This window comes from Coregonus lavaretus, assembly GCF_964263955.1.
Source record: "Coregonus lavaretus genome assembly, chromosome: 27".
Lineage (NCBI taxonomy): Eukaryota > Metazoa > Chordata > Actinopteri > Salmoniformes > Salmonidae > Coregonus > Coregonus lavaretus.
In genome coordinates, this window is record NC_140014.1 from 39,347,663 (window position 1) to 39,372,705 (window position 25,043).

The window sequence follows — 25,043 nt, forward strand, 5'->3', positions numbered from 1 at the left end:
GCACTTTGAAGAACTGAAGGACGAGTTGGCCGACGTCTGGGTCTAGACTGGACGTACAATGGTTGTAGACTTGACATAGACTCGATCTAGACTGAATATAGACAGGACTTTGGTCGTAGATTGGATATAGACTGGATGAAGACTGGATATAATCTGGTTATAGACTGGATATGTCTAGATGTAAACTGGATAAAGACTGGTCCTAGACTGGATATTACTAAATTGATGGAACTCGGCAGATTAATGGCTATTTGGGGTTCTGACTTCTTGTTTTGTCCTTTTTTTTTCTTATTAGTTTTATATAAGTTATTGTGAGTGGATGGGCTTGACCCATATTAGAAAACGTATTTCATTTCAAACTTCACATTTCTCTAGTGTAGGTTACTTCCCATAATGAACGATATCAGCAAAATGCCTGCAATAAGTGATTTGGTATGTTCTCGATCATTTTTGGTTTATTGTCCCAGCGCTACGATGCAGACAGAGTTGTAATACGCTAATGAGAACATACACTACCGTTCAAAAGTTTGGGGTCACCATGAAATGTCCTTGTTTTCGATAGAAAAGCAAATTTTTTGTCCATTTAAAATAACATCAAATTGATCAGAAATACAGTGTAAACTTTTTTTATGTTGTAAATGGCTATTAAAAAAAAAATGGAATATCTACATAGGCGTACAGAGGCCCATTATCAGCAACCATCAGTCCTGTGTTCCAATGGCACGTTGTGTCTGCTCATCCAAGTTGATCATTTTTAAAGGCTAATTGATCATTAGAAAACCCTTTTTGCAATTATGTTAGCACAGCTGAAAACTGTTGTGCTGATTTTTAAAGAAGCAATAAAACTAGCCTTCTTGAGACTAGTTGAGTATCTGGAGCATCATCAATTGTGGGTTCGATTACAGTCTCAAAATGGCCAGAAACAAATAACTTTCTTCTGAAACTCGTCAGTCTATTCTTGTTCTGAGAAATGATCCATGCGGTTTTGTACGTGGCAACTGTTTATTTCACTAGCTGCAACCTGTACATTTTATTATTATTTTTTACATTATTATTATTGAGACTAAAGTCTCTTTTACAGACCAGCCCTTCATAAATACATCAAACATACACAATATACACAATTTCAAAATGTATTAAGAAAAACAGACACCTTTATCAACATAGAGGTCTCTGACCATTACTCTGTACTGACCAAGGGGGGCCAGAACATCTAATTCCAGAGAGCTCTGTAAATTGTTCCAATAATAATCCCCCCCCCATGCAACACTAAGTTACGATCTGTTCCTCTCCACAGATACAACTGCGGAACTCAAGACTGCTAAAAGGGGTACAGTATATTTGATGAACCTGTTGATACTTCAAACTGGAAAAATCTATTTTAAGTATTGCTTTTTCAGGGGGGGGGTTTTAAACTCTCCACCAGTTGTTTGGAGGAGTGGGTGTTGTATTAATATTTAGTGGGGTCTGAAATTATTTGCACCCTTAATAAAGATGAGCACTAATTAATAAAATAAATAATTCCAATACTGAGCTATATTGTATGTTCAAAAGCAGGGGGAAATTATATAAATTTTTATACTAATATAATTGCTCAGATAAAGAGATTTTGTTTAACAAGTAATACATTTCTCAAAAAGGTAGAGGTCAACATTGACACCCCTAAATACTCGTATAAATACAGTAGTCAAAAGTTTTTAGTATTTGATTCCATATTCCTAGCACGCAATGACTACATCAAGCTTGTGACTACACACTTTTTGAATGCATATGCAGTTTTGTTTTACATTATTTTGTGCCCAATAGTGATGCTTGGTAAATAATGTATTGTGTCATTTGCAGTCACTTTTATTGTAAATAACAATAGAATATGTTTCTCAAGAAAAGTGACAGTTATAAATGTATGTGGGTATTCTGAAGGTGGCTCCCGATAGTGGCCAATATTGAACATGATCATTGTAAAATAAAACTGTAAAGCCCCTGTAAAACAATCTAACACACTCCGACAGTCCGAGGATCCACGCTGGTTCTCTACTACACACCTTTAGCTGTTCTTGCATATTCAGTTTCTCCTCTTGGTTTGTTCTCTGTAATGTTCCTCAAACAAGCTGTGTGTTTCATTCTAGTCAACTCAGAAATGCAATATACAACATGAATAAAAAAAAACATACGCAATATATAAATTAAAAGGCGCATTTACATTCCATGTCCAAACTGATTCCACAATTCCTAACTGGTTGGTCATCATGACCAGTCAAGCTTAGATCATGGATCAAGGGCTCAATTCAGTCTGTATCACCGAAGTATTGGGAAAGATACGCGTTGAAATGTAAAGGCAATGTTCCCGTGTTTGCGGAGAGACTGCATTCACAATAAACACTGCATATGTCTGCTCATACGGAAATGACCTTTACATTTGAAATCAGATCTTCCGTGATACTTCCGCGATACGGATTTAATCCAGCCCTTAATTGGGAGCAGAAACATGGTTTTGTCTGAATGAAAGGTTTGAGAACCACCATTCAACTGGAGAACCAACTAAATCCAGTCTCTCCCAGCTGTGGTTCTAATTCTCCCTGGTGCTTGGCAACACGTTGGGTCCAGCTTGTTTGATGACCTGCTCCTTGGTGTCTTTACGGTCTCTGCCTCTGCGGAGCTCCAGGATCTGGGGTATGTAGGCTCCAGGACAGGGGACCCCTTGGCTCCTCTTGCCCATGTCGGGCTGTGCTCCTCGGTAGAACTGGGCCTGGGGTTGACACAGCCCCACACGGCTCAGCAGAATCAGGACGTCCCCGTGGAAGGCCCGCGTCAGGATACCGTACAGGAAGGGGTTGGCACACGAGTTCAAAGGGTAAAACAGTACCAGCAGCACCTGGAAGGGGTAGACAGATTAAAAAGATGAGTAAATAAATGAGGATGATGAGCAGATTTATTAAGTTGATGATGAAGATGGATGGTGATGATGAGAGGATGGATGAAGATGGATGATGATTAAAATGATGAGGATGGATGATTAAAATGATGAGGATGGATGTAGATGAGGATGGATGATTAAAATGATGAGGATGTTATTGATGAGAGGATGGATGAAGATGATGGATGATTAAAATGATGAGGATGGATGATTAAAATGATGAGAGGATGGATGATTAAAGTGATGAGAGGATGGATGATGATGATGATGAGAGGATGGATGATGAAATTGGATAAGGATGAATAAATGGATGAAAAGAGTGATGTGGAGGACCTTGGAGTCGGTGACGGTGATGAGTGGGCGGTGCAGCACAGCGGACAGGCCATAGAAGGAGATGGGTGCCAGACACAGGAAATTAGTGAAGATAAGCACAGCCATGCGTTTGGCCATGCTGGCGTCCCCTCGGCTCGACGGGTGCTGCGGGTTGTGCACCATGCAGTAGATGTGTACATAGCACACGCACACCACCACGAATGCGAGCACGTTCAGCATCAGCAGGGTGACCACGTAGACCATGGCCGCGGTCGAGTCTGTGTCCATGGGCAAGCAGATGCTAACCCTCTGGTAGCTGCTAACGCCAGCTAGGGGTAGCACAGCTAACACCAGGCACAGCAGCCATCCGGCTAGCATTAGCACCGCTACGTGGCGTAGTCGCACTTTCCTCTCGGGCCTCATGGCGAAGGTGATGGCGTGCCAGCGCTGGAGAGTAATGGCGGTCAGCGTGTAGACCGACAGCTCGCTGGCGAACACTGTGAGCACCCCGGCCAGTTGGCAGCCAGCACCAGTCTGCCAGTCGATGGCGTAGCGGTGGTACTGGGAGCGCGTGTGGAGGTCCACAGATGCGATGAGCAGGAGGTACACGCCCATTAAGAGATCTGCCAAGGCCAGGTTGCACAGGAGGAAGCGGGTGATGGTCAGTTTGCAGTGGCTGGTCAGCAGGATGAACAGGACCAAGAGGTTAGCCAGGACGGCTAGCAAGCTAACCAGCCAAACAGACACCCGCAGGAAGCCCAGGCTCATCACGTCCTCACAGGGGTTGAAGGCATCGGGCAGAGGGGTGCAGGGGACCCCCTGGTCCTCCTGGTTGTCGTCACACAGGGTGTAGTCGAAGCCTTCGTCTGGGTCCTCCGTAGGGAACACTATGTAGGGACCGTCGCTGAAGCACTCGCCGGATGGGGGACATCTGTAGTTATCGTAGTAGTACTGGTAGTCGTAGGGGTAGGGGCTGCTTCTGGTGGGATGGAGGTGCTGGGGGTCTCGGGGGGAGGGGCTGCTGCTGGTGGGATGCGGGTGCTGGCGGTCTCGGGGGGAGGGGCTGCTGCTGGTGGGATGCGGGTGCTGGCGGTCTCGGGGGGAGGGGCTGCTGCTGGTGGGATGCAGGTGCTGGCGGTCTCGGGGGGAGGGGCTGCTGCTGGTGGGATGCAGGTGCTGGCGGTCTCGGGGGGAGGGCTCGCGCCCTTCGTAGGCCTCAGAGGGGGTTCCAGAGGGCCTAGTTGATCGCTGTCGTCTGGTAGAGCTGGTCAGGTTGCAAATGACGGACTCGACGTGTCTAGAAGATGACATTTCTACATGAGCATGGTCCCATACCACAAAGCTAATAAGTTAAATGAGTATAGAATCATTCCACCTCAAAAAGCACAACAAGGAGGATTCCGACACCCATCATCTCAGATTGTTCTGAAATCGTTTCTGTAGGTAGAAACAGATAAGATTAACATTCCTGAAACATTATTTTGTTAAAATATTATTTGAACTCTGAGAAATTAAGCTTATTCAATATGGTACCCAACATCCGATTTGGACCAAACCTTTTCTTAACAGCGATTCATGGTCAAAAGCCACCCATGGACCCCCCAAACCCCACCCCAAAGGTCAGTATACAGTATCAGTTCTCTATGTTTGACAAGTAGTATGAAGCTGTGGCTTGGAGTATTATTTATTCATACTATTATTCTCAGTACATTTTGTGATGTATTTTTTTTTCTGTTCAGAGAAATTAGCCATTGAAGTTTCTTGCATTTCCCCCCATGAATTAGTGTGAAAGTACTCGGTTTTGGCCACTAGATGCCGCTGTTCTTGCTGTTACAGTCACACTCTTTCATCCATTTTGCTGGTCTCTTGTGTTTATTAAATGGATCACACATTGTTTTCCAACTTTGGGTAGAAAACCAATAGCTTATGCTCATGATGAAAATAAATTGACTGGTCATCCTTACAAGTCAGTCCTCCATGAAAGCAATTCAATTTGTCCTTCTCTTAGCAACACAATGCTTTAACCCAACTCTTCTCGAATAGTCCAACAAATGGCAGCTCTCAGAGGGCTATCCCTATGGTGCAATTCTCATAGGAAGACTTTTGCTACAAGCCCAAAAATGTGATGGAGAAATGGGCTAGTGACTAAAATCTTGAGAACCCTAATAAAATAATACAATTATAAACCATTTCACAGCAGTCTTACGTTTTTCAATAAAATGGTTACAAAACATCTCTATATGTTGTTTGATTAGTGACATTTACCATTAAACCCAACCCAATACCATTACCAGCAGCAAAACTCTATACAGCATTTGGGACTTTAACCATTTGAAGACCCTCAGAGACCATAACTTTGAAACCATTAGAACTGCTGTAGCCTAATGGTTTGCTTGTTCACCAGGAATGGTCAAACTAATCCAGACCTTTTTTGAAGTGAATAAACTACAAACACAGGGGCCATTTCCTAGACACAGATTAAGCCTAAGAGAAGGACAGTTTGTATTTGTTTGAATTGCTTTCATGGAGGACTGGCTTGAATTGTAAGGATGACTACACTATTTATTTTCATCATGAGCAAAAGCTATTGGTTTTCTACCCAAATTGCAAAGGGTCCTTTTAATAAACACAAGAGACCAACAAAATTGATGAAAGGGTGTGTCAATAGCAGCAGGAACAGCGGCATCTAGTGGGCAAAATCTGGTAAGTACATATTAATTTATGCGGGAAAATGCAAGTGACTTCAATGGCTAATTTCTCTGAACAGGGGGAAAAAAACATTACCAAATTCACTGTGAATGCATTACATTGTATGAATAAACAATACTCCAAGCCGCAGATTCATACTACTTGTTAAACATAGAGAACTGATACTGTATACTTGCCATTGGGGTGGGCTTGGTGTGAGGTTTGGGGGGTCTGTGGGTGGCTTTGGTCCAAATCGGATCTTGGGTAAATCTAAATTTCCGCCTAAATAGACATGCCCAAAAGTAATTATTTTTCATGAGATGGCCATAAACAATAACTGGTAATGCTGCATAGTTTTAGAAAGGTCTGGAACTCAATGTTCTGGTTAAAATAGCTGAGGTGTACTCACTTTTGAGCATGCAAGCTCAAATAAATAGTACAAATATTCAGAAAATATGAAAAAAATCATATATAATTTCTAACCAGCAGACTTGTTACAACTTCAGCTTTAAGCACAAAGTGATTTTGTCCATCTGTGACCAAGAGAAAATACGAAAATACGAAAATTATTTAGTATTTTTTCCTCTTGAAAGCTCTAAATCTATCTGAGAATATCACAGCGAGATGAGGCTGCTGTTGTTGCATCCACTAGACTCGTTTCATATGATCTATTCATAGCCTAGCGGTTAGAGAGGCGAGCCACCAAATCTGGCAGGAAATGAGCTGGCAACCGGAGGAATTGCTGGTATCAAATCCTAGCTGTCATTGTCTACTATTGTGCCCTTGAGCAAGGCACGTAACCCCCCCCCCCCCACAAAAAAAAGCTGCCTGGGTGCCCAGTGTGGCAGCCCCCCCGCACCTCTGAAAAAAACCTGTCTATGTGTCTTTCGGAGGGGTTGGGTTAAAAGCGGAAGTAAAATGTTGGTTGGACCTTGTATGCAATTGACCAATAAAGTGATCCTGATGTTAATAGGCAGAAAATGTGAGAATGATTGGAAGAGCATGTTCTGGTAGACATAATAGGGGGAATCAAACTATTACAGCTGAAGACCAAAGCCCTACTAAAATACCTCCAAATAGGTTCTCTCTATTGGCTTTATCAGAGCACACCATTAAGCTTATGGAAGCAGAAAGTATCTGAATATGGAAAGGCTGCCTCTATAGTAGTGAATGAGCTGGATACTTACGAGTAATGACTCCTCATTCTTAATGTATAGGAAAAGAGGAGAGGTATACGGATATGGAGAGGCTGGCTCTATAGTAGTGAATGAGCTGGATACGTGTTGCTTGATGACACCTTCCTGCATAATGTAAGGCTGGGATAAATAATGAATACATGGACACTGGGACTTAATGTTTAATTAGAGCAGGGCCTGTTTCTGGAGAGCTACTGTCCTGTAGGTTTTCACTCCAACCCTAATCTAGCACACCTGATTCTAATAATTAACTGGTCGATAAGCTGAACCATGTTAGTTATTACTGACGTTGGAGTGAAAATCTACAGGAGCGCAGCTCTCCAGGAACAGGGTTGGGCAGTCCTGAATTAAAGCAACTAGCAAAAGATGATATCCACACATCCACTGACTTCAAAGGTCAAATAATATGTACGGCAAAAATATAAAAAATAGGACTTTTGCACACGGAGACTCATGCTCAAAAAGTTTTTTTTAACGTTGTTTTCATAAACCACACTTGACATCATCTATAGATCGTAGTGTGTGAAGTTATTTTGCTCTCCCTATTCTGAGAGCCCACTTCAGCATCCCCCCAACACACACACAGACACACACACACACACACCGTTGAAATAAGCGGTAAACAGGAGCGTGGGAAACCGGTCTGTTGTGTAAAAGTTCTGTCTTTCTTACCCTCTCCTCCTCTTCAGTTTGCTGAGTCCACAGCAGTGACTGGGGTAGGTGAGCTCGGCGCTCTGCAGATGCTGGAAGGCCCTCAGGGGGGGTAGTTTCTTGAGGGCCCAAGTGTTTTTAGCCTTCAGTTTCTGAACGGCCTCCAGACCTATTGTGGGTAAGGAGCTCACTCTCGACTCGGAAACGTCTCTGGGGGGGGGGGACAGAAGAGGGGAGCGGAACTCACTTTCTATTCTAAGCTCACAACAAAACCCAACAACAACGATGTGTTTTGGTTGTTTAGAGTTTGAATGCGAAATCTCCTGTGTTTTCCTGCACTTTTCAATGGAAAACTTTTTAGACAAAGTTGATTTAAAAAAGGCTCCTGAAAGGGTTTAGTGGACTTTTGCACAGTTGCATGTCTTGATGTCTTTCCAACGTCTTTCCGATGTCTTAACAAGAGTAAAAGCCTTTAACTCACAGAAGAGTTGGCCCGCTGATCACGCCAGAAAATGTCCTCTCGTCCAACCGCACCAGATCCACATTCCTATAGAGATACCTAAATAGAAAAGATGGACAGAACGAGAAAGAGAGAGCGGAGAGGAGGGCAGAATGGAAGAAAGGGTTATTAATGAAACAGAGATGAGAACAGCTTCTGCTACGCTAATAATGCTAAGCTAATAATGCTAAGCTAATACTGCTAAGTTAGCACACTGATGTCGGCTTCACAAAGACAGTGAGAGGAAGGTTGAGTATAACAGTTGGGTAACACTTTACTTAAAGCCTGCCGTTATAATGCTTTATAACCCCTGCCGTTATAATGCATTATAACCCCTGCCGTTATAATACTTTATAACCCCCTCCTGAGTTTCTGCCAGTAAAAGAAGGCAGATGGTCTAAAGAGACGTCCAGATAGTCTGGTCAAATCACATGGTCGCTACTCAACTCGCCACCATGCTGGGTGATGTGTGGTGAGCGTTCTGGCACAAGAATAGTTGACATGCATTGGTGGTGGATGAGGTGAGTTTCACCCTTTACTATTTAAAGAGCTCAGTTGGTAAAAAGGCGCTACTGGTAGAAATCCAATACTATTACTACATACACTTCCTCCAGTCTGGTTCCGTTGAAGGCAAAGGGTTGGATGTCCGTCAGACCATTGCTGTTCAGCATCCTGCCAAACAACACAGGTGATTTACTAGAGTTTCAAACAGAGTTACAGCATGGTCTTCTCATCTTCCTAGTTTCTTCTGTTACACAGCCATCTGGCCAGAGAGATCTGCTGTAGCTAGATGGGTTGCCCTGACCTGTTAAACCCTGACGTGATGTACAGTGGCTTGCAAAAGTAGTCAACCCCCTTGGCATTTTTCCTATTTTGTTGCCTTACAACCTGGAATTAAAAATGGATTTATTGGGGGTTTGTATCATTTGATTTACACAACATGCCTACCACTTTGAAGATGCTAAATATTTTTTTCTTGTGAAACAAACAAGAAATAAGACAAAAAAACAGAACTTGAGCATGCATAACTATTCATCCCCCCAAAGTCAATACTTTGTAGAGCCACCTTTAGCAGCAATTACAGCTGCAAGTCTCTTGGGGTATGTCTATATAAGCTTGGCACATCTAGCCACTGGGATTTTTGCCTATTCTTCAAGGCAAAACTGCTCCAGCTCCTTCAAGTTGGATGGGTGCTTTAGCAGTATGCTTAGGAAAAACCGGGTGATGAGAGGTGTTGGGTTTGCGCCAGACATAGCGTTTCCCTTGATGGCCAAAAAGCTCAATTTTAGTCTCATCTGACCAGAGTACCTTCTTCCATATGTTTGGGAAGTCTCCCATATGGCTTTTGGCGAACACCAAACGTGTTTGCTTATTTCTTTCTTTAAGCAATGGCTTTTTTCTGGCCACTCTTTCGTAAAGCCCAGCTCCGTGGAGTGTACGGCTTAAAGTGGTCCTATGGACAGATACTCCAATCTCCGCTGTGGATCTTTGCAGCTCCTTCAGGGTTATCTTTGGTATCTTTGTTGCCTCTCTGATTAATGCCCTCCTTGCCTGGTCTGTGAGTATTGGTGGACGGCCCTCTCTTGGCAGGTTTGTTGTGGTGCCATATTCTTTCAATTTTCTAATATTGGATTTAATGGTGCTCCGTGGGATGTTCAAAGTTTCTGATATTTTTTTATAACCCAACGCTGATCTGTACTTCTCCACAACTTTGTCCCTGACCTTGTTGGAGAGCTCCTTGGTCTTCATGGTGCCACTTGCTTGGTGGTGCCCCTTGCTTAGTGGTGTTGCAGACTCTGGGGCCTTTCAGAACATGTGTATATATACTGAGATCATGTGACAGATCATGTGACACTTAAATTGCACACTGGTGGACTTTATTTCACTAATTATGTGACTTTTGAAGGTAATTGGTTGCACCAGATCTTGTTTAGGGGCTTCATAGCAAAGGGGGTGAATACATATGCACGCACCACTTTTCCATTATTTATTTAGTAGAATTTTTTTAAACAAGTTATTTTTTAAATTTCACTTCACCAATTTGGACTATTTTGTGTATGTCCATTACATGAAATCCAAATAAACATCCATTTAAATTACAGGTTGTAATGCAACAAAATAGGAAAAACGCCACTGTAATAGTAATTCACTGAGAGAATGTTTGTGATACCACCTATTAGGACAGAGCTGTTGAGTTAGTATGTTAACTACCAGAGGAAATGGATCATCAAATAGGCCAAGCTCCAATCATACACATATGACGTACAGCAGACTCAGAACCAAATGAAACAATCCACTATTCACTTACAGGGTGATTTCAGTCTCTGAGATCCCATTGAATGAGTTGGCAGGTATTTCTCTGATGAAGAGGTTATCCACAATTTCCCTGTGAGAGTGGGAGAGCGAGAGAGAGAGAGAGAGAGTGAGAGAAAAATAGAGGACTGAATGACATACAATTAATGTCTGTTGGTGAATGTCTGTTCTGTTCATTATCTACCAGTCCCAATGGCCAATCTTTATTGAGCTAGTAATGCAACAATGTTGATGCAATGACTGGAAACATTGTTTTATATCACTGGCTCAACTACAGATCCTATTATTTCACAAAGAGGAGAAATTCCATGGTGACGGTGAACAGACAAGGGGTGGAGCTTAGAATTAGAATACTAGAATGGACATCAACCTTCTTATGATGGGATAAATGTGGCGGCAGGTAGCCTAGCGGTTAAGAGCGTTGGGCCAGTAAACGACAGGTCGCTGTCTCGAATCCCCATGCCGACTAGGTAAAAAATATGTCCTGTAAGTCGCTCTGGATAAGAACATCTGCTAAATGACAAAAGTGTAAATAAAGGTCAGCCATTTTGGTCAGGGAGTTGGTCAACCATGGTTTGCAAGTGCTGTGATAAGATATTGTGTAAAATAGTTCATTTAAATAATTCATCTGTTAGCTAGCTTGCCAGCCAGTTTTAGAGGAATGATTCCAATTTCTTAATTTTTTTTATTAACTGACAATATGTCAACATTCCATTCAAACAATGCAGTCAATCCACCGTAGGGTGACCACATGTCCCGGGTTGTGCGGGACAATCCTGTATTTTGGCCCTTTGTCCCCATCCCACAACCAAACAATCATGTCCAGCATTTTATCAACAAATCAAAACACCACTAATTTATAAAAAAAAAAAGGTTGATTTGTCTCGTATTTCAGTCAGACTTCATTTTCATTTGATGAGAAATGACATTCCAACCTGTCTCTTTTGCGGTCACGTTGCGCTAATGACAAGATGCTATATCAGGATGTGGTGCTGGGGATGTTCAACATTTCTCCAGTCGTTGCTGAGATCTGATATTCTGCGCAGATATAGGCCAATGTCATTTCGTCAACCAATCACATTTGTCATATCCTTTCGGGCTAAATTCCATCTAAACTTGGAGGACAGTTAACTAGCTTACTTACAAAAAGTCTGCGTCTAACGAAGAGCTACAAAAGTAAGTAAATAGCCGTATTAGACTGAAATATATAAGGTCATTTCATCAAACTTGTGAGGCTCTTCATGCTCATTCAACATATTTTCTCAATGCCGTTTTAAAGGTCTCCCTTCCTAACTGTTCACATTCACTGACACCAACCAGAAATGTTTCCTTAGCCAAATATTCCCAGATTTTCATAAAACAACCTCACAAGCGGTCTCTCGTTTCTTGATCGCCAAATATTGCGCGAGGCGAAAGAGTAGGCTACCTGCGCTTCAATTAGCTCGCTCGGTGCAGCGGGAGGGAGATTTCTGTGTGTGTGGGTGGGTCACCCTAATCCACAGCCATACACTGGCTGAAATCAGTTGATCATAGGACTTAGAGAAGTTGTAAATGCAACAAGTACTGATATTGTATCATATAAAAGCAATCCCAGCTTTCCAAGAAATATTTTTTTTGGGGACATTTATGTTCTGTTTACATATATTTTAGAGGCTATTTATACAGAAGATTGGTATAAAACCTGTATAAACTGGATTTATATTATAGGACAATATTAAGTTGACAATAATTCTATTACACCATTTCTGATACATCACATGCCTTCCTTTTATTGTCCTGCATAGTAAATCAGGAGTATGCCTCTCTGCACCACAGCCTTTCTTCTACAGTACATGTCTATGATTGGCTTTAAGTGGCTGCAGTAGCTAGTCAAAACCGGCAGACCTGCCCTGAGAGCACTGTGAGTAACCATAGCAACTGCTCCGTTTGGCTGCTGCTCACTACTCACCAGACAGTAGCCTGCCCTGCACACACAGCTGATAACAACTACTTATTCAGAGTCAGATTAATTCATGATGTGCAATTGTGTACGTCTCCTCGTGCATCCGAGGTAAAGTAGTGACTGGCTACAACTGGAGCGTGGCGCACAAGAGTGAGTCAACGGAAGAGGAGGGTGGAAATGACCATTACATTTGTAAAGATTTTTATTAAGTCCACTATATTAGGCCTACAAAGTTCATTTGTTTCATGAAATGCTCTACACATGACATACAGTATTTCTACACCAGTATTTCTACACCCCCCCCATACAGTATTTCTACAACCCCCATACAGTATTTCTACACCAGTATTTCTACACCCCCCCCCAACCCCCCCCCCCCCCCCCCCCCCCCCCCCCATACAGTATTTCTACACCCTCCATACAGTATTTCTACACCCATACTGTTAGGTGATGGGGACCATACTGTTAGGTGATGGGACCATACTGTTAGGTGATGGGACCATACTGTTAGGTGATGGGACCATACTGATGAAGGGTACTCAGACTTGAGTATAATAACAAGATACATTTTATTCATAATTCAATTCCCAGTGGTGTAAAGTACTTAAGGAAAAATACTTTAAAGTACTACTTAAGCAGTTTTTGGGGGTAACTGTACTTTACTTTACTATTTATATTCTTGACTACTTTTACTTTTACTTCACTACATTCCTTAAGAAAATATTGTACTTTTTACTACATACATTTTCCTTGACACCCAAAAGTACTCGTTACATTTTGAATGCATAGCAGGACAGGAAAATGGTCCAATTCACACACTTATCAACAGAACATCCCTGGTCATCCCTACTGCCTCTGATCTGGCGGACTCACTAAACACACATGCTTCGTTTTTAAATGATGTCTGAATGTTGGAGTGTGCCTCTGGCTATCCGTAAATTGGTTTGATTAATATAAGGAATTTGAAATGATTTATACTTTTACTTTTACTTTTGATACTTAAGTATATTTTAAACCAAATCCTTTTAGACTTTTACTCAAGTAGAATTTTACTGGGTGACTTTTACTTTTACTTGAGTCATTTTCTATTAAGGTATCTTTACTTTTACTCAAGTATGACAATTGGGTACTTTTTCCACCACTGTCAATTCCTATACAGTAAATAACCCTTTCATCTGTATGATCCCCATCATTTGTCCAATCGCAGCGCTCTTCCTGGTTTACACACACACACACACACACACACACACACACACACACACACACACACACACACACATACACACACATACACATACACACACATACACATATACACACACACTGAGCAGTTTTGCTCAGCGGAGTAGATAATGTCGATTAATGTTATCAAGGGCAGAACATTTGAGACATGTTCTCCTGAAAGGGTGGTGGTGGTGGTGGTGTGCAGGGGGGGGATATAATATTAAAGCCCAGCCAGAAGGACCGACAAGCGGACACTTACAAGATGAAGTCGTCCCGGCTGGAGCGGATCTGGCCCAGAGCAGGGAAGGAGGGCAGGCCGGTGTTGAAGATCCCCCTGCAGTGGAACAAATACTGCATCAGTCTCCATCAGGGTTAGGTTACCCATAGAGATACAATATAAACCAAGATGGCCGTGGTGTAGTCGCCAGGATGCCAATGTCCATTCTAGTGTTCAATCTAGTGTTCTGAGAGTCAACCCTGCAAGTTTAACCATGGTCTTGGAGTGACACGGCAGGGTCTAGTTATAAACGAGCATCATGCACACTTAGCTCTGCTAATGACCTACCAACTGAGCTAATTGATCAACATCTGTGATTGGCTAAATTCCACCTAACTGGGCATGCAGGCTCAAGCTAATAACTTCACATTCATTATCTCCAGCACCATGTACCAGTTTCTCCACTGATAAAAAAAAAAGTGATTTTCTACATTCTGTAGTCAAAACAATAAGAAGAAGTGGTACCGGTGCACCAAGTCTGGAACCAACAGGACCCTGAACAGCTTCTACCCCCAAGCCATAAGACTACTAAACTAGGCTGCTAAATAGCTAATCAAATGTCTTCCTGGACTACCTGCATTGACCCTTTTTTGAACTAACTCTCTTGCACTGACTCTATGCACACACACTGGTCTCTACCCATACACTCACACATACTTACACTGACACCCCAATACACACACACACACACACACACACACACACACACACACACACACATTACTTGTACATACGCCTACACACACATAACATACGCACACATGCACATTGACGACACACACTCACAACATACATTGCTGCTACTGCTCCACATATACTGCTGCTACAGCTCAGTCTATTATCTATCCTGTTGTCTAGTCCCTTTACCCCTACCTACAGTATACTGCTGCTACTGTCTATTATCTATCCTGTTGTCTAGTCCCTTTACCCCTACCTACAGTATACTGCTGCTACTGTCTATTATCTATCCTGTTGTCTAGTCACTTTACCCCTACCTACAGTATACTGCTGCTACTGTCTATTATCTATCCTGTTGTCTAGTCACTTTACCCCTACCTACAGTATACTGCTGCTACTGTCTATTATCTATCCTGTTGCCTAGTCACTTTACCCCTACCTACAGTATACTGCTGCTACTGTCTATTATCTATCCTGTTGTCTAGTCACTTTACCCCTACCTACAGTATACTGCTGCTACTGTCTATTATCTATCCTGTTGTCTAGTCACTTTACCCCTACCTACAGTATACTGCTGCTACTGTCTATTATCTATTCTGTTGTCTAGTCCCTTTACCCCTACCTACAGTATACTGCTGCTACTGTCTATTATCTATCCTGTTGTCTAGTCACTTTACCCCTACCTACAGTATACTGCTGCTACTGTCTATTATCTATCCTGTTGTCTAGTCACTTTACCCCTACCTACAGTATACTGCTGCTACAGCTCAGTCTATTATCTATCCTGTTGCCTAGTCACTTTACCCCTACCTACAGTATACTGCTGCTACTGTCTATTATCTATCCTGTTGTCTAGTCACTTTACCCCTACCTACAGTATACTGCTGCTACAGCTCAGTCTATTATCTATCCTGTTGTCTAGTCACTTTACCCCTACCTACAGTATACTGCTGCTACTGTCTATTATCTATCCTGTTGTCTAGTCACTTTACCCCTACCTACAGTATACTGCTGCTACTGTCTATTATCTATCCTGTTGTCTAGTCACTTTACCCCTACCTACAGTATACTGCTGCTACAGCTCAGTCTATTATCTATTATGTTGCCTAGTCACCTATATTTACATATCTACCTCAATTACCTCGTACCCCTGCACATCGACTCGGTACTGGTACTCCCTGTGTATAGCCATGTTATTACCTCGTACCCCTGCACATCGACTTGGTACTGGTACTCCCTGTGTATAGCCATGTTATTACCTCGTACCCCTGCACATCGACTCGGTAATGGTACTCCCTGTATATAGCCATGTTATTACCTCGTACCCCTGCACATCGACTCGGTAATGGTACTCCCTGTATATAGCCATGTTATCACCTGGTACTTCCTGTATATAGCCATGTTATTACCTGGTACTTCCTGTATATAGCCATGTTATTACCTGGTACTTCCTGTATATAGCCATGTTATTACCTGGTACTTCCTGTATATAGCCATGTTATTAACTGGTACTTCCTTTATATAGCCATGTTATTACCTGGTAGTTCCTGTATATAGCCATGCTATTACCTGGTACTTCCTGTATATAACCATGTTATTACCTGGTATTTCCTGTATATAGCCATGTTATTACCTGGTACTTCCTGTATATAGCCATGTTATTACCTGGTACTTCCTGTATATAGCCATGTTATTTTGACTGGTTATTGTTATTCACTGTGTTTCTATTTTTATTTTATATTTATTATCTTTAACTCTGCATTGTTGGAAGGGGACCCGTATTGCCTGACGATTCAAACTGAATTCTTCTGCAGTTCTATCATTCGCTACATACTTCAGTCTGAGACTGCCATCATTTAGCGTTTGGCTAGGAGTTTGGGTAGCTAGGCAACCGTAAGTAAGCATTTCACTGTTAGTCTACACCTTTTGTTTACAAAGCCTGTGACATACAATCTGATGTGATTTGCAGAAAAGGTCCTAAGAAAAGTTATATCTATGATGTCATCAGGAGTACCGATGTGCCCCTTTAACTCAAAAATCTGAAGTACCTGCAGCATTCCATGAACTCCTGCACACCATTATAATCAACAAGTTGTCATTCAGCCACTTATACTGACCGGTAAATTATATATGATAAAGTATAATTAACTTTATGTACAGTGGGGAAAAAAAGTATTTCGTCAGCCACCAATTGTGCAAGTTCTCCCACTTAAAAAGATGAGAGAGGCCTGTAATTTTCATCATAGGTACACGTCAACTATGACAGACAAAATGAGATTTTTTTTCTCCAGAAAATCACATTGTAGGATTTTTAATGAATTTATTTGCAGATTATGGTGGAAAATAAGTATTTGGTCAATAACAAAAGTTTCTCAATACTTTGTTATATACCCTTTGTTGGCAATGACACAGGTCAAACGTTTTCTGTAAGTCTTCACAAGGTTTTCACACACTGTTGCTGGTATTTTGGCCCATTCCTCCATGCAGATCTCCTCTAGAGCAGTGATGTTTTGGGGCTGTCGCTGGGCAACACGGACTTTCAACTCCCTCCAAAGATTTTCTATGGGGTTGAGATTTGGAGACTGGCTAGGCCACTCCAGGACCTTTAAATGCTTCTTACGAAGCCACTCCTTCGTTGCCCGGGCGGTGTGTTTGGGATCATTGTCATGCTGAAAGACCCAGCCACGTTTCATCTTCAATGCCCTTGCTGATGGAAGGAGGTTTTCACTCAAAATCTCACGATACATGGCCCCATTCATTCTTTCCTTTACACGGATCAGTCGTCCTGGTCCCTTTGCAGAAAAACAGCCCCAAAGCATGATGTTTCCACCCCCATGCTTCACAGTAGGTATGGTGTTCTTTGGATGCAACTCAGCATTCTTTGTCCTCCAAACACGACGAGTTGAGTTTTTACCAAAAAGTTCTATTTTGGTTTCATCTGACCATATGACATTCTCCCAATCCTCTTCTGGATCATCCAAATGCACTCTAGCAAACTTCAGACGGGCCTGGACATGTACTGGCTTAAGCAGGGGGACACGTCTGGCACTGCAGGATTTGAGTCCCTGGCGGTGTAGTGTGTTACTGATGGTAGGCTTTGTTACTTTGGTCCCAGCTCTCAGCAGGTCATTCACTAGGTCCCCCCGTGTGGTTCTGGGATTTTTGCTCACCGTTCTTGTGATCATTTTGACCCCACGGGGTGAGATCTTGCGTTGAGCCCCAGATCGAGGGAGATTATCAGTGGTCTTGTATGTCTTCCATTTCCTAATAATTGCTCCCACAGTTGATTTCTTCAAACCAAGCTGCTTACCTATTGCAGATTCAGACTTCCCAGCCTGGTGCAGGTCTACAATTTTGTTTCTGGTGTCCTTTGATAGCTCTTTGGTCTTGGCCATAGTGGAGTTTGGAGTGTGACTGTTTGAGGTTGTGGACAGGTGTCTTTTATACTGATAACAAGTTCAAACAGGTGCCATTAATACAGGTCTGTGCCATTAATACAGGTCTGTGAGAGCGAGAAATCTTGCTTGTTTGTAGGTGACCAAATACTTATTTTCCACCATAATTTGCAAATAAATTCATTAAAAATCCTACAATGTGATTTTCTGGATTTTTTTCTCTAAATTTGTCTGTCATAGTTGACGTTTACCTATGATGAAAATTACAGGCCTCTCTCATCTTTTTAAGTGGGAGAACTTGCACAATGGGTGGTTGACTAAATACTTTTTTTCCCCATAGCGGTGCTGCCATAACAACCACGGGACCAGGTAGCTCAGTTGATGGAGCATGGTGCGCACATGACTGTAAGTTGTTTTGGATAAAAGTGTCTGCTAAATGGCATAATTAAATTAAATTATACTAAATTACGTAGCCTACGTGAAGCCCGAAACTAATGCATCTTCCTCTAAAAGGGCAGGAGAATACCAACATGTACATGACAACACTTCATCTATGAAAGGGCTCCTGGGAATCAAATTAATTAAGTGAAGTTGATGCTTTAAACCATTTCACAGTCCTTTGCTTCTTCCTTTTCTTGAGTTTTAACTTTACTTCTATGGTAGCACCTGCCAAAGCAGAGTTGGTTTGCAGCTCTCTTAACGGGACAATCAACCTTTTTCACCGCAGAACGTTCTACCCTAAACAGTTAGTGTGGGTAGCTGATAAATGGTTGGGTCTTTTTTAAAACCAGGACAGACTACAATGTTTTTCTGAGTATCCAAATACAAATAATATTGTTGCGGTTTTCGATCTGCAGGGTTTATGCATTGGTTTCAAGGGAGCACTTTGATTCTGACCCCATTAAAAAATAGGAACGTTTAAAAAAATTGGTGTGAGTAAGGTCTGAAGCTGCCATGACAGTTAACGGTTGCATCAAAATATGTTCTTAGTCAACTTACCTGGTAAAATAAGGGTAATTAAATGAAATAATTTCCCCTACTTACAGGTACTTTAAGTTTGTGAGGTCCTTGAAGGCCTCTGGGTGAATGTATGACAGGCTCCTGATACTCCTTATCTCTCTGTGACACACACACACACACACACACACACAGACACACACACACAGAGAGTAAAATTAATGTGATGCCCACACACTTGAACAACAACCAACATCACAGCACACAGTCCAAAATGTCCATAATGTTACTACCATGTTACCAGTGCCAAACACATTTCTACCATCCTGGAACGTAGGCTCCAAGACTATGCATAATCACCCAGGAAGAGAAAAGATTGGGTTGGATCAGTTTATCCCCGCCCCTGTTTCAGTAAAAAGCTGAGAGATGGGGCTGGAGAAATGCAAACACTCTCAAATTCATAGACAGAACTATGGATGCAAGGAATGACCATCCGTGATACCCAAATTATAGTTTTAATCATGTTTTGAGGCTATATAGTGTTTGTTTACATTTACTTTGGTTACAAACATTGGAGTAAAACAAGCTTATATTTTGGGTGCTGATTGTGTACGACAGGTGAACTAAGCTCGTGGCATTTATAAGTTATATTCATTAAGAATCATTAATTTATAAGTAAAAAAAATTGATGTAGCAACTGTAGATTGCCCCTTCAGAAGACGCATTTCAGATGAATGTATTCAGTTGTGCAACTGATTAGATATCCCCCTTTCCTTTCCCTTCCCTTAAGCCACAACCCAGAGTCTGTCCCTGTCTGCTGTGGCTGTTTGGGAGACTAACCATTCAAATCACAACAAAAACAGCATCTGTGCAGGGCCGGACTAACCAAATCTGGGGCCCTGGGCAAGAACATTTTAGAACCCCGTCTTCTTGGTGGCAGAAATAAATGTTTGCTGTTTAAAAACTACATTCCTGCAATTCTACACATTTAGCCTTCGGGCGGAGAGAAAAATGTGTAGTTTTGAAGCTTATATTTCCTGCAGTTTTACACATTTTGGCTTGTGCCTTTTTATTATGCTGTCTGTGGATGCCCCCTGGAGGTCGGGGCCCCGGGCATGTGCCCTGCGTGCCCGGTCGGTAATCCGGCCCTGCCTCTGTGCCAGCCGTTGAGAATTCATGTAAATGCATGTTTTGTTTTTTTGCTATATTTATTCAGTCTCTTGTTTGGTCGTGTAATTGATATTTCTCTGTCTAAACCTTTCAGGCTTAACAGCGGTTGTTGACTCAGCCACCTCCTGTTCCAATTCCAAACCACATGGCGGGGCTGCAGTTGGGCTAAAACACAAACTCTGGCTCGTAGATTTGAGGCTCAACATGAGCTGCAACCCTGAGCTGAGGTATATAGATGTATGAGATAAGAGAGAGAAGGGTTCTGAAGAAAAAAAGGGGCGCTGTTCAGGGCCACCTACCCTACTTACATGTGGATAGCCTTAGGTAGCTTGTGAAACGAGTGCCTCTCCAGACTCCTCAGGCTTTCATCATCTGAGATGTAACTGATTGGAAAAATATGGACATGGATGGATATGGAATGGAAACTTAGAATCTTTTCACTGCAAGACCAGATGGGATTGTGTACAGTCCTGTGCACACATAGAACTCAAATACACTGTAGTAGAACCTAGATCCAGCTGTAAATCCATCCCTGGCTATTCCCCTGTAGGCCCTATGGAAGTGTATGGAAGTGATAAAATCAATGACAGGCTGTTCAGTTCTATGATATTATACCTTTACCACTACAGATATAACATAGTTATTTGCATGTGGATATGTTACAAACAATAACCTACATGTGAGAGATGTTGACCAAGTTGGCGAAGGCATCCTGAGATATGGAGGTCAGTCTTGTCTCCACAAGCCACCTGTTGTGATAATACATCAATAATACATTGCATTGTATAGTGCTTTTCATTTTATTTGTGTTGTGTGTGTGTGTAAATGTAACCATACTAGTTTTCACATCTCCATAATCTCTCTGCAACACATTATTATATACACTACCAGTCAAAAGTTTGGACACACCTACTCATTCAAGGGTTTTTCTTTATTTTTACTATTTTTTACATTGTAGAATAATAGTGAAGACATCAAAACTATGAAATAACACATATGGAGTCATGTAGTAACCAAAGAGTGTTAAACAAATCGAAATGTATTTTATATTTGAGATTCTTCAAACAGGTACCCTTTGCCTTGATGACAGCTTTGCACACTCTTGGCATTCTCTCAACCAGCTTCATGAGGTAGTCACCCGGAATGCATTTCAACTAACAGGTGTGCCTTCTTAAAAGTTAATTTATTTCCTTCTTAATGCGTTTGAGCCAATCAGCTGTGCTGTGACAAGGTGGGGGTGGGGGGGGGGGGGGGGGGTATACAGAAGATAGCCCTATTTGGTATAAGACCAAGTGCATATTATGGGAAGAACAGCTCAAATAAGCAAAGAGAATCAATAGTCCATCATTGCTTTAAGACATGAAGGTCAGTCAATACGGAACATTTCAAGAACTTTGAAAGTTTCTTCAAGTGCAGTCGCAAAACCAATCAAGCGTTATGATGAAACTAGCTCTCATGAGGACTGGCACAGGAATGGAACACCCAGAGTTACCTCTGCTGCGGAGGATAAGTTCATTAGAGTTACCAGCCTCAGAAATTGCAGGCCAAATAAATGCTTCACAGAGTTTAAGTAACAGACACATCTCAACATCAACTGTTCAGAGGAGACTGTGTGAATCAGGCCTTCATGGTCGAATTTCTGCAAAGAAACCACTACTAAATGACACCAATAATAAGAAGAGACTTGCCTGGGCCAAGAAACACGAGTAATGGACATTAGACTAGTGGAAATGTGTCCTTTGGTCTGGAGTCCAAATTTGAGATTTTTGGTTCCAACCGCCGTGGCTTTGTGAGACGCGGTGTGGGTGAACGGATGATCTCTGCATGTGTAGTTCCCACCGTAAAGAATGGAGGAGGAGGTGTTATGGTGTGGGGTGCTTTGTTAGTGACACTGTCAGTGATTTATTTCGAATTCAAGGCACACTTAACCAGCATGGCTACCACAGCATTTTGCAGCGATATGCCATCCCATCTTGTTTGGGCTTAGTGGGACTATAATTTGTTTTTCAACAGGACAATGACCCAACACACCTCCAGGCTGTGTAAGGGCTATTAGAGCAAGAAGGACAGTGATGGAGTGCTGCATCAGATGACCTGGTCTCCACAATCCCCCGACCTCAACCCAATTGAGATGGTTTGGGATGAGTCGGACCGCAGAGTGAAGGAAAAGCAGCCAACAAGTGCCCAGCATACGTGAAAACTCCTTCAAGACTTGTTGAAAAAGCATTCCAGGTGAAGCTGGTTGAGAGAATGCCAAGCGTGTGCAAGGTGGCTATTTGAAGAATCTCAAATATAAAATATATTTTGATTTGTTTAACACTTGTTTGGTTACTACATTATTCCATATGTGTTTGTTCATAGTTTTGATGTCTTCACTATTATTCTACAATGTAGAAAATAGTAAAAATAAAGAAAATCCCTGGAATGAGTAGGTGTATCCAAACTTTCGACTGGTACTGTATTTTTTTTTTTAATCAACTTCATATCTAATTTGGTTATCTGCAAATACAAATTAATACTACAAAGTATTAATTGCTAACCCAAAGTAACTATTGACTGACCTGTCAAATCCGTAGACATTATATAGATAATAAAAACATATTTTGGGGCTATGGGATGATGGTTACTGGTCAGTGTAGATCTGTAGAGAGAGATTGTTCTCTCGACGTAGTATCCAATAGAAGCTGGATCCATTAGATTATACCCATTTAGAAGATGAAAATACCTTCTATGTACGTTGGGTAATGATAATGACAGTTAGTTGCGCTAAGCCCATGAGGCAAGAGTCAATGGGTAAATAGAAACAAATGAAATCACTATTTAACATATTTTTTAAATCCCAGACTCTAGCTTTAAACTAAACCCCACTAGCATGTATTATTCGTTGTATGTCAATTAAGTAAACTTCTATTTTACTGAGATATTCCTTTAAATCAGCATCACTTCGACTGACTGACATGTCATATAAAAAGAAAGAGAAGAAAGATATGGAAACGTGTGTACTTACAACTCTTTGGTGCTGGGATGGAATGCAGGTAGGACGTCAGTTTCGAAGCATGACACTGTTTTCGTACTTTCCCATTTGGTGCAGTCGCAAAAAGTTGGGCAAAAGTCGATATTGTCAGTTGTATTGACCGCTGAAGCGATGAACAGTATAAACATACGAATAATCAGATTCATTTTCAGATATATTATTCAATGGATATCCTCTTCACTTGTAAAAAGCCAGAGCTAGACAAGTTTCATTGTTTGGTCATGCGTCAAGCTTATGAACGCATATTCGGCATATTAAAGTTGAATTTCCACTGTCGAGGTAAATGAAAGGTGTATTCGCCCGTATCGCGCGTCTCATGTAGACATGTCCTCGAAGCCCTCCAAGTTAAGTCGATGTCAAAATTGATATTGATGCGGTGCGGGGGCGTTTCTTACATCTGAAACTTGCGTGCGTTGAACATGGCTGAATCACAACGCATGGGGAAGGAGAGTTATTTTTATAGGCTACATAGCCTGCTATGTTGTATTCTGACTTTTCGGGATTTTCAATGAAAGCATGGTAGGTAATTTATTGGGGATATATAGTTCCAAGAATATTTTCATATAGGACAGATTGTAGGATCTGGGGCCAGGAGATTAGTAAATTCATACGAACGAACCATCCAGGGCCCAGTTTCCGGAGAGTTTCCGGAGAGCGATGGATTTTAGGTTTACGAGTGTTTTAACCATGCATTGTTAAAATAACGGCCGAAGACGTCACACCCGTTTCCCAAACACCACGCAGTGCACTCCGTACAAACTGAAACTTAACTGTGTCCTTACAGGAGCTGTCCAATGCTGAAAATGATTCCAGAATATAGGCTAAAGAGCAAGCTGTAGCTCTTTAGATGGCTATTCAAAGTTATATTTTTGTTTTATCTTTATTTATTTTTTAACACAATACAGTTTTACCACCAGGAGAATAAATGTTATGTAGCCTATTACGTATTTGTTAGTAGTATATGTTTGCCTTGTGTTATGTATTCTAAGTATTTTGTCGTGCTATTTTCTATGCAATGTTTGATTATGTAAACTCTGAATTTCTTCAGTTTGTGTAAACTGTGAGCAAGAATGAATAAAGTCAAAGTCGTTCGTTCTCTATAGAAAATATCAACGTGACCTAAAAATAGAATATGATGACAACGGTTTTCGTAATTGCTCGACAAATCAGTGTAGCATAATCGCAGGCAGGAATTGAGCTTCCGGTAGTCCTACAGATATTCTACAATTAAATAATAAAAAATGACTAAACATGAAGTAGCAAGTCAAGTGTTGCCAGAGACCTAATATGTTGACCTCTAGGTTATTGGTTAGGCTACAGTGAAATACATGAGCTTTTAGATAATAGTAGCCTATAGGCCTAATAGATATGAATACTGAAGTGGCTCAGATGTAGCCAAATGGCTTAATACTAGGTAGGTCTATCGATTGCATATACACAATACATACAAAAGTATGTGGACACCCCTTCAAATTAGTGGATTCGGCTGTTTCGCCACACCCGTTGCTGACAGGTGTATAAAATCGAGTACACAGCCATGCAATCTCCATAGACAAACATTGGCAGTATAATGGCCTTACTGAAGAGCTCAGTGACTTTCAACGTGGCACCGTCATAGGATGCCACCTTTCCAGCAAGTCAGTTCGTCAAATGTCTGCCCTGCTAGAGCTTCCCCGGTCAACTGTAAGTGCTGTTATTGTTAAGTGGAAACGTCTAGCAGCAACAACGCCTCAGCCACGAAGTGGTAGGCCACAAAAGCTTACAGAACGGGACCGCCGAGTGCTGAAGCGCGT

The 25,043-nt window shown here is 41.7% G+C and overlaps 2 protein-coding genes across 2 annotated transcripts; both read right to left on the reverse strand.

Annotated features, from left to right (window-relative positions):
• Positions 1–1,026: 1,026 nt before the first annotated feature.
• LOC311103003 (thyrotropin receptor-like) lies at positions 1,027–4,537 on the reverse strand (the record flags this gene model as incomplete). Its single annotated transcript, XM_084144498.1, has 2 exons — positions 1,027–2,872; positions 3,248–4,537. The coding sequence occupies 2 exons, from the start codon at positions 4,535–4,537 to the stop codon at positions 2,567–2,569; spliced, it is 1,596 nt and encodes a 531-aa protein (XP_084000624.1). The 3' UTR covers positions 1,027–2,566.
• Positions 4,538–7,825: 3,288 nt separating this feature from the next.
• LOC311102365 (thyrotropin receptor-like) lies at positions 7,826–23,836 on the reverse strand. Its single transcript, XM_084143681.1, has 9 exons — positions 23,224–23,836; positions 20,894–20,965; positions 20,525–20,599; positions 19,134–19,208; positions 13,999–14,073; positions 10,569–10,646; positions 8,864–8,932; positions 8,243–8,320; positions 7,826–7,969 (listed from the first exon to the last, which is right to left on the reverse strand). Exons 1-9 carry the CDS (start codon positions 23,394–23,396, stop codon positions 7,900–7,902), a joined length of 765 nt encoding a protein of 254 aa, XP_083999807.1. The 5' UTR covers positions 23,397–23,836; the 3' UTR covers positions 7,826–7,899.
• Between the last annotated feature and the right edge of the window lie 1,207 nt (positions 23,837–25,043).